General features: G+C 32.1%; 1 protein-coding gene across 2 annotated transcripts in view; it reads right to left on the reverse strand.

Annotated features, from left to right (window-relative positions):
• Positions 1-3,535: 3,535 nt before the first annotated feature.
• LOC106467947 (coiled-coil domain-containing protein 186-like) overlaps positions 3,536-10,408 on the reverse strand; it is a 12,751-nt gene continuing 5,878 nt past the window's right edge. For both annotated transcript variants that reach the window (XR_002612516.1, XM_022396177.1), the window contains one exon: positions 3,536-6,429. Coding sequence is in view for 1 of the 2 variants with exons in the window: in XM_022396177.1 (XP_022251885.1) it covers positions 6,331-6,429 (99 nt within the window). In the remaining variant the exon portion in view is untranslated. The remainder of the gene's footprint in view (positions 6,430-10,408) is intronic.

The following is a 10,408-nucleotide window of genomic DNA, read 5'->3' on the forward strand; positions in this document are numbered from 1 at the left end:
AATCTTTCAAATGCGACTGTAGCTTTTTTTCCCAAAAACTTTGTCTTCAAAATAAGGGTGCGTCTTATATTCCAAAAAATACGGTATTTTTCTTGCAGTAATAATATATGAATAAATGGAATGGGCTAAACATAATTTGAAAAAATGTAGTACATTCTGTTGGTTTCAAAAAGAAAAGGAATACTTAAATCTGCATTACAGGTTTAGAGTGCTGAAGTGGCAAACATTTCACAATTTAAATGTTCAAAAATTGAGAGAGCCTTTACAATTTTGTTACTCTTAAAAACACTAGACCTACAAGTTAACATTATCTTCCAGCAGCACTGAAGTGTTCGTTGTGTGAATTTTAAACTTGCCAAAGTGTTAAAAACATCTAACCTACAAGTTAACTAGCTTCTAGCAGCACTGAAGTGTTCATTGTGTGAATTTTAAACTTGCCCAAGTGTAAAAATACTAGACCTACATGTCAAAATCATTTTCGATCACCCAAGTACCGATGAAAGTTGACCCTGACAGAGTCAATTTATTCTTAGTTTATATGTATCTAAAAACAGGAATGTCATTTTCTTTTAAGCTTAGAAAACTTGTCAAAACAGTAACTCCATCTAAGACTACCTTGAAATGAGGTGACACAATTACTGTGATATCATGACTTATTTTTATTTTAAACTCTGATTATACTTGCATGTTATAAAACCTTCAAGAAATATGCTTTAGGAATATGTTTTTTTATTTCTGTTCAAGATATCCTTGCATGATTTTTTTGCACATTTTAAACTTAAGTTAATATCTGTATATACATTAAAAAAATCCTAAAAGTATTGATTTTTTTATTCCGACACTTTGGAATGGGGTGATTTTCATCCTACATTGACCCTTGTATTCCGTTATAGTCAATTTACTTGCTTATATCACGTGGTGTATGAATCTTGAAAGTTCTGTAACTACTCTGTTTCGAAAGAGATCTTTAAAATTGGGAAATATTTGAAAATGTACACTCATCCTTTGGAAATCAACAAAAATACAAATTTAAACGTTTCAAAGTTCTGTTTCAATAACCAGAATGCTGACCACAACTCTTTAGCCCATGCATTGATTTTGACCATTTTTTGTTGCTACTTAACACCAGTCAACTCTTAATAAACCATTAAAAGTACAAGTATTTATTTTTAATTAACAATCTGTTCATAGACTCTTTCACACTGACTGACCCCATATCTCTGAAACTATACATACTAATGTTTAGGATAATTCTGCATTTACTGTGTGTGTCTTACAAAATGTAGCAAGCTTTTAGTAAATGTTACAAGTTTGTTTTGCACAAAAAAATAGACTTTATTAAAAAGTATTTTTACTAAAGATTTGTCAGTGAATTTCTAAAGCCTTTACTGAGTGAAAGGTGATTTTCATGCCAAGAATAAATATACTTATTTTCATCTTACACTTTGCACAACCTCTTAAATTAATATCAAAAAGTTCTTTACACCCATTTACTTTAAATTTTATGGTTTAATTGCTATATTTTGTACCTACTGGAGCAGTAGTCATTGCAATAAATTACAGCAGATGTCCGTTAACTGTTTCCTACACAGCTACTATAAACACCATATAATTGCAATGTAATGTTTCATAGAGTGCTGTTGCCTGGGAAATTTTAAATGTTTTATTTTACTTGAGAAGTTTATAGTTTTTTACATTTTAGTTACTTTTATTAAAAAATACAAGAGGGAATCCTCAATAGCCATGGCACTTGAAATTCTTTTAGGTAGGATTAGAGTAAATTAATCTACGAGACCTTGGGCATGGTCAAATACATCAATCGAAAGGGTTTGACCTCCCGAGTTCAAAATTGAATTAGATCTCAAATTGGTCGAGAGATGACAGAGCTATAAGGTAAACGTTTGTACTTGAAAAAAAACTCGGAAAACCTTTCTATGAGCCACCATGCTGCGGCTAATAACAAGTAATAAAATATATATAAAAACAAGGATTTGTAGTACTTAATGCATATGCAAGCTCTTTTGCATTCAAGCAAAAATTTTCATATTCATTGAGTCTTACAAACTTGGATGTTTAAAAATGAATTAAGGCAGCTTTCAAATTGTATTTTAAAACACAAAAAAATATATATCAGTCACTAGAATAGAATGTCTCAAAGCTACTACAGTTTATCCAGCTTCATAAGTAAGCTATAAATAGGTTTAAAAGTTTCCTTTCATGTTCAGTCATATATCAGTCACTAGAATAGAATGTCTCAAAGCTACTACAGTTTATCCAGCTTCATAAGTAAGCTATAAATAGGTTTAAAAGTTTCCTTTCATGTTCGGAGCATCAAGATATGATTGTCACAAGTCAAGCAATTCTGCTGACTAAATGTAAGTTTTACATTGTAAGATTTACGTAGAAGAGTTTGTTTGTAAATGAGCACAAAGCTACACAATGGGCTATCTGTGCTCTGCCCACCACGGGTATTGAAACCCATATTCTAACATTGTAAGTCCACAGACAAGCTGCTGTACAACTGGGGGGCTTGATGTAGAGGAGAATCTGCTGTTTCTATTGATTATAAAATGTCCATCAGCCATGTAAAGTTTATTAATAAACAATCTTGAAGGTCAGGGAGAAAGACAGAGGGGAGGGGCTTCTCTGGTGTGTTTGGCAAGTTTATCGATATTTCGACAAATCAAGAAGTTAAAAGTTAAGATGTGCAAGTTTTAGATTATTGCTTGTAATTATGTATACTTTGTATTTTTATTTGGTTGAAAACTGCAGCAGCCTATTTTTGATGTTAGAAAAATCAGAAATTGAGAAATGGGAGCTCAGACGAATCACATGAAAATGATGATTGAGAATTTTGTAAATGTTTCGTTTCGAAATTAAGATGACGATGCACCAAGATAGCAGTTTCTCACAGAAGTCTTTCAGCTAATCAGATAAGCTCCTGAAAAAGTCTTACCAATATTTTCCAGGTTAATAGAAATGCTGCGACATGTTTCTTAGCCCATACAGAAATTTTGACTAATTCTTTGAATTTTCCAATCTTAACATGCTGTAACTGTATTTCTTTGTTATTCACAAACTCTGAATGATATATATTGTCCATGTATATAGGTCAGTCATGTAAACCAGCTATACTTGCACTGGCACTAAGAGTGCCAATTTTTGCCCATGGAAAGAAACTACTTATCTGGATGAGTGGAGTAGATAACGATATTTTCAAATTACTTGTTTCTTTTGAATTTTTCACAAAGCTACACGAGGGCTATCTATGCCAGGCTGTCCCTAATTTGGCAGTGAAAGACTAGAGGGAAAGGAGCTAGTCATCACCACCCACCACCAACTCTTGGGCTACTCTTTTACTGGCAAATCGTGGGATTGACCTTCTCATCATAATGCCCTCAAGGCTGAAAGTGTGAGCACGTTTGGTGGGACGGGGATTCGAATCTGCAGAATGGGAGTCAAGTGCCGTAACCACCTGGCCATGTCATGCCCATTTTCAAATTAAATAATTTATACAGTTATCAGAACAAATCTCTTGGTCCATGTATGAGTAAGTAGAGCTTTATTTATATCACAACAAAGTTTCAATAACTGACAGTGTCCCTGGTAGTATCAATCATTGCAACAAAATTACACATAACAAGGATACATTACACATGTGTTAAATAACAGAAATACAGTGTGTACAAGTATCAAAGTAGTAAACTGTACCTCGAAATAAGGCACAAAATTTATGAATTACTTCTCGAAAAAAAAAGATAAAGAGGATAAAAGTAGTAGAAGAATGTGACAGAAAACAATATCTTATCCTCCAATACTTTTGGTATTTTAGGAAAGGTAGAAGAAGAAATAATCATTCCATTATTCCTGTGACAGGTAACATCAGTGTTTAACATCCAGTACAAAAAACAACAACAACAGAAAACAAACATCTATGTTACAAATGTGTAAACCTACTGATTCAGAGGTGGAAATAAATATTTTAGTCTCCATCCTTTACAAGGTAATCTTGTCAGAATAAAACATTCTCATTTAAGGTACTTACATGTACTAACTTTCATTAAAAAAAAACAACAATACACTTGCCTGTTCTATGTCCAAAGCCAATGTAACTTTTAGAAACACATTTTCCAAGTTTTAAAGAATCTTTATATATAATTGTAAAAAATAAAATACTAACCAAATCATATCACCACCTATAATTACAGACTATCAAATAAATAACACTAAATGCCAGACAAAAGTAGAATTTGTTAAGAAAAAACAAAAAATAAGCTATATATCTTTTTATGTATTAACCAAATCATCCTCACAGTTTTTTTTTTTGTTACAAGTAGTTTGCTGCAAAGTTCAATGTTGAGTTACAAGAAGTATTAACCCTGGATTTAAAATGTGACTTTAAATAATCTTGAAATATCCTTCGATTAAGAGTAGAATTTCCTTAATTTCAGAATTTCTTCTGTGTTATTGATCATTTACACAGAAGAAATTTGTGTAATTAAGAAAATCCTACACTTATTTAAAGAAGACTATCATATATTATTCATCTCTTAAAATGTATGGAAAAGCCTGTTGGGTACACAGTTTAATCCTTTACATGAAATAGAACCTTTTTAATTAACACAAGTTATAAGCAATGGGGTTTGAAATACATAGTTTACAATTTGACACATTTTGAGGTTCTTTAACATACTTTTAATTTTGATTGTAATACTTTCAAAATTTAAAACTTCTATTTGTGGCTTTTGTCATATACATCTATGAATACTTAAAAAATAACTTATAAATATTGTTACTCACCTACCAAATGCTTAAATTGAGTTCTAAGCTTGTTTTTTTTTTTAATCACATTTAATAGCCAAAAAAACTGTTTCATCAAAAACACAAATTGAAACTAACTGCAAAAATTACCACTACAATATAAATTCTTATGAAATTATATACATAAAATGCTATATAAAATAACTTCCAACAAAAATACAAGTCTCTAATCTTGACCTTAAACCTAACAATAATAATAAGTGACGAGGATGTTCTAAAGAAAAGAAGACACTAGGAGTGAGAGTTTAAACATTATACATTTTAATATCTAAGCTAATACAACTAATTTACAAATGCTGTTGTAATACCTACATACACATGTACACAATATAATTCACATTACAGTACATTTTGTTACATGTGGTGAAAAGTCAATCGACAAAAAGCAGTTTATTGTTCAACTTGCAGAATGTCAAGGGAAATCTTGCCTGGAAATAAATAAACCTTTAAACATACTACTGCATTTAAGGAAATCTAAGTATAAGGCCTCAGACACTCGGTCATTGTCCAGCTAGAGACAAATGTTAATTAGATAAACATTTCATCTTTTGTATTTTCCTTTATATTCTTTCTTTTAGCCGGACACGACTGGTTCACATATTTTATTCACTCTTTCCAAGCTATTATAAAAACAAAATCAAATATTGTTAGTACGCTATTTTTTCTCTTATTTCGTTACATTTCCTTCAAAATTTTTTCTATATGACATCAGGCTTGAGAAAATATCAAGATTAAAGTATTGAAGCTTTTATCAATTAAAGAGTCTTTACACTAAAGATTCATAAATTACATAATTGATAAACTGTTGGTACATGGTGAAGCTTCATAATTATGAAACCGAGGAAAAAACCATTCAATCGCGACCATGGTTTCACCATGATGATGCCTCTACTGGTGAAACCATGGTCGTGAATAAATAACGTACTTGTGAAATGTCTTGTTTTTCCTCAATTTCGTATTCATAAATTAATTGACTTCATTTATCTTAAAATTATGTGGCTGTCTTTTGAAATAAAATTATCTATAATTAATGTCTGTTTCTACGGTTAAGAAAAAAGCTAAAGACCCACACAGCAATTTTCCACAGTTTTACTGTTAACAAACTGGATGGGGGTTTAACGGTTGTGGCAAAAATGAAGAAAGGCTGATACAACTAGTATATTTCAATACTGATTTGTATGGTAAGAAACGTGCTTAATATGATACAAAGCATGAAGCAGCATCAAGAAGATTACAGTGTAGTCCAAGCATTTATACTTTTATAATATACTTTAACATAATTATAAATACATTTAGAAGCATACTATGTTCTTATACTATAATTGTAAATTATACACTGAGGCAGAAGTCTTTGTTAATCATAAAGACACTAATAATGTACAACTTTACGACTACACTAACTGTACTTGATAGGAAAGGACAAAACAATAAGGCCAAATTTAATATACAAAAATACATTTATTCATCACAATTGAACTGGAAGAATTGAAGCGGAGATTAGAGAGCAGGTCATTTAGTTGAAATCTTGTTTCGTTGGACTTGGCCCTGGAGCTCTCGGTATTCCTTGGACATTCGAGCTATTTCCTCACCCAAGGTATTGATGTTTTCCTATTTCAGTGAAGTAAAAATTGCTCTCAATATATGACAGTCACACTTATCACTAAAAAGATGTCATTTTAATGTTCTCGGATGTTTAAAAAACACTAGTTTCATACAAGTATAATAGTCAAATAGTTTCCAATAAGAAAAAAAAAAAGAATTGTGTACAGACAATTTAAAGCCATGGTTCTCAACCTGTGTTCCGTGATGGTTAGAACCGAGTTTCTATATTGTAGTTAAAGACAGTACTGTTCAGTTAAACGAAAAATGTTTTAGCTGTTAATTTTGTAAATCTACTAATTTATTCCAGTATCACTTATTATATGTTGTAGGATCATATTTCAAAGACTGATGAGAGTAGGGGGTCTGCTAGATTGTGTCTGGTTTGTGAAGGGGCCTATGAGAAAAACAAACATTGAGAACCAGTGTTCTCAAGTGACCATTATTTTAAAAATCTACCGTAAAAATGATGGAACTTAAAACAATTTTAGGTACATAATACAATATTTTTATATTCAAAATTTTCTCTTTCGCAACTGAAAAAACAACACAGTTACAGTTATACAATATTAAGGTATTCACAACCATCTATTGCTTTTAAATGTTTATGAACAAGAGTTAATTTCCAAAACATTTAATTTTGAAACACACACAATAAGGAGTAAAGAATAACACTGAAGACAATTACAAAAAGTTCAATTCAGGTTAGAAGACTTGTTTTTCTACAACATTACTTGAGCAATAGGTTTTATGTGTGTATATATTTATTTATGACATAAAAAATTCCATTTCAGTTTAACTTCCTCACGTCACGGCATAACATGTAGAAACCTATCAATGAAAGCATCATGCCAGACATGCTGTATAAATATATATATTTTATGACACAAAAGTTTCACATCAATGTAACCTCATGTCACGGCATAAGACGTGGAAACCCATAAAAAAAGACAACATCACACCAGACAAGCATGCTAACAAACTTGTTTTATACATCATAAGATGAGAAAAGATTTTTGAAGCATGAATATCTGCTGAGCTCAATTCATTCAGAATCTGCTTCTCCAGCCAAAACATTAAGCTGTTTGAGTTATTCAACCAGGATTACATAGTATGTTAGCCAAAACATTAAGCTGCTGAGTTATTCAACCAGGATTACATAGTATGTTAGCCAAAACATTAAGCTGCTTGAGTTATTTAACCAGGATTACATAGTATGTTAGCCTTTTTTTAGAGCTTATAATTTCCAATAGCTTTTCACTTTTCAGGCTAACTTTCATCAACATTTTGTTTCCTTATACAGAAAAACATCAAAGGCTCGTATCATGTGGACATAGAATCTGCATAATAATATGTCACGTCTTTTGATCATTATATGTGTAGAGGCTACAGCTAGTGTCCTCACGGAAACATTTCTCTATTCTAAGTGAACAGAAAAATGTTTTATAATATATTTAACTATTGAGTTACATTTCTTGTCTCGGTTTACATTGCAACAAAGTACTCATGATTTTCTTTACCGAACAAATCCTTTAATGGTTCTACGTTCATTCTAGATTTTGTAATAGTTATTGACATTTTACGATGATGTGGTCACGAGTCCATTCTGAAAAAATCATTGAAAATAGAAATGTTCTTCACCAATCTCCAATTTTTCTCTCTTTTGTTTTGTCAGATTAGTGGAACAAGCTGTCACTAAATGACACACAATGTCTCTTGCAGTGAAAATATTTATAACAAGCGGGGCACTCGGTAGAGCACATGATCATATTCGGCCCTCAAGAAGTACAAAAATGTGTCCGTATGTCCTTCCCTGTCAACAAATACGGACCATATTTTGGCAGGACAACAAGAAATAATATTCTACATATTTCCACCAAGTTTAATCAAAATCCAATCATAACTTACTGAGTTATAGAGTAAAAATAACATGCAAAATCAGTCATGTTAATAGATAGGGATTTTTTTTTTTTTTTTAGATTTTCGTGACCCTGACCCTTTAAAAACATAATCACTTCTAAGTTGGGTTGTAACCTAAAGGTATACCAACGTTCGTCCAAATTCATTCAGCCATTTTGCAGAAATCTTGCTGACAAACACACACACACGCAGGGGTGAAAAACATAACCTCCGTCACCTTCAGTGGACAGTCAGACAGGTGAAGCTCATACTCTTAGTACTACTCGTCTTTTTTTTCAAAATGATCTTATTTCTCTTATCTCAAAAGAAATCTGTAAATGGTTGTTCCACTGGTATGCTAAAGATGGGTAAACACAAGTTCAAAGGGACAGACTGCTATACATCTGGGCAGCAGATCATCGATCATACAAAACCAACTGATCTCTAGGCTGTATGTTATTGCATTTTACTCATTAAAGTTTGTTTGTTTGTTTTTGAATTTCACGCAAAGCTACACGAGGGCTATCTGTGCTAGCTGTCCCTAATTTAGCAGTGTAAGACTAGAGGGAAGGCAGCTAGTCATATTCAACTCTTGGGCTACTCTTAAACCAATGAATAGTGGGATTGACTGTCACATTATAATGCCCCCACAGCTGAAAGGGCGAGCATGTTTGGTGGGACAGGGATACTCAGTAAAGAATGATTTTTTATTGTTTTCCAGCCTCCATATCACAGTAACACTATATTAAGTAACTATACCATAAGTGAACAACCTCTGTAGCACTTTTATTTTCTCCATGTGTGTAATAAGATGTTTTGTAAAATTTTTACATATTCTCCCTCAACTCCTGACATTTGAACGTTTATCTGGAAAACACACGTGTTCAGTTGCTATAAAAGATGGATTTCTACAATAACTAAAACATGCTTGTGTGTAAAAGAAGCAACAAAGAACTATTCTATTTTACAATGATACTTATCATTGTATAGAATGATCACTGGTGTTATAAAGCATTCAAAGTTGATTTACGTTAACTCATTGGAAACAGCTACATAGCCATGACTTAAGGATAATGTTAGCACCCATCTTTCACATATTCATAACAATTTTACTTAGTTATCCTTCAAAATGAGTCATGAAAAAAGTCCAGAAGGTACAATGTAAGCTAGTTACATCCATTGTAAATTCTCTCTTAAAATGTGGAGAGAATGTATTATTTGTATAATATGAAAAACAAATGTGTAGTTACCAATATACTTTAATAAAAAATTGTGCAAATAATCAGGATTTTTTTCCTTATAAAAAGTTCTCTCACTGAAAAAAAGAAGTAAAAACCATGCTACTGAAAGACTTGTATAAGGATACTAGTTCTGACAAACCACAAAAATTGGGACCTTCCATCAGAAATAATCTAACATCAAGTAAGTCCACAGTAGAAGATTAAACAAACAATGATGTTTGCATTACATGTTTACAATATTGTGAAAATGTTTACACGGGTCAACGGAAAGAACCACATTCACAAAAATCACTTTTTTTGTTTTTGGATATTTGCACAAAGCTACTCTATGGCTATCTGCTCTAGTCATCTCTAATTTTGAACTAATAGACTAGAAGGAATGCAGCTAGTTAACAGCACTCACTGCAAAAACTTGGGCTATTCTTTTCTGACCAAACAGTGGGATTTGACTACCACTCTTGACCCCAACATGCAGAGTGAGATTATCATTATTAGATTTTACAGTAGAAGCGACAAAAAGGAGCTTATTAGACCATCAAGGATGTCCCTTCCAGCTCCCTAGTATAACCAATCCTTATTACTCATGTATGCATACAATCTTTTCTTGTTAAATTTTCTGCCTCCACCACCCTTGAAGGCAGCTCATTCCAAAAGCCATCCACCCTGTTTGAATAATAATACTGTTTAAACTGCAGACGACTCCTACACTGCCAAAATTTGAATATATTCCCTTTTGTCCTATTATTTTCACTGCTAAACACAAAAATATTTGATGGATCTATATTATTAATACCCTTAATTATCTTAAACACCTCAATCAAATCCCTTGACCCTTCTCCTCTCCAGAG

Source organism: Limulus polyphemus, unplaced genomic scaffold (assembly GCF_000517525.1).
Source record: "Limulus polyphemus unplaced genomic scaffold, Limulus_polyphemus-2.1.2 Scaffold2807, whole genome shotgun sequence".
NCBI classification, from domain to species: Eukaryota; Metazoa; Arthropoda; class Merostomata; order Xiphosura; family Limulidae; genus Limulus; species Limulus polyphemus.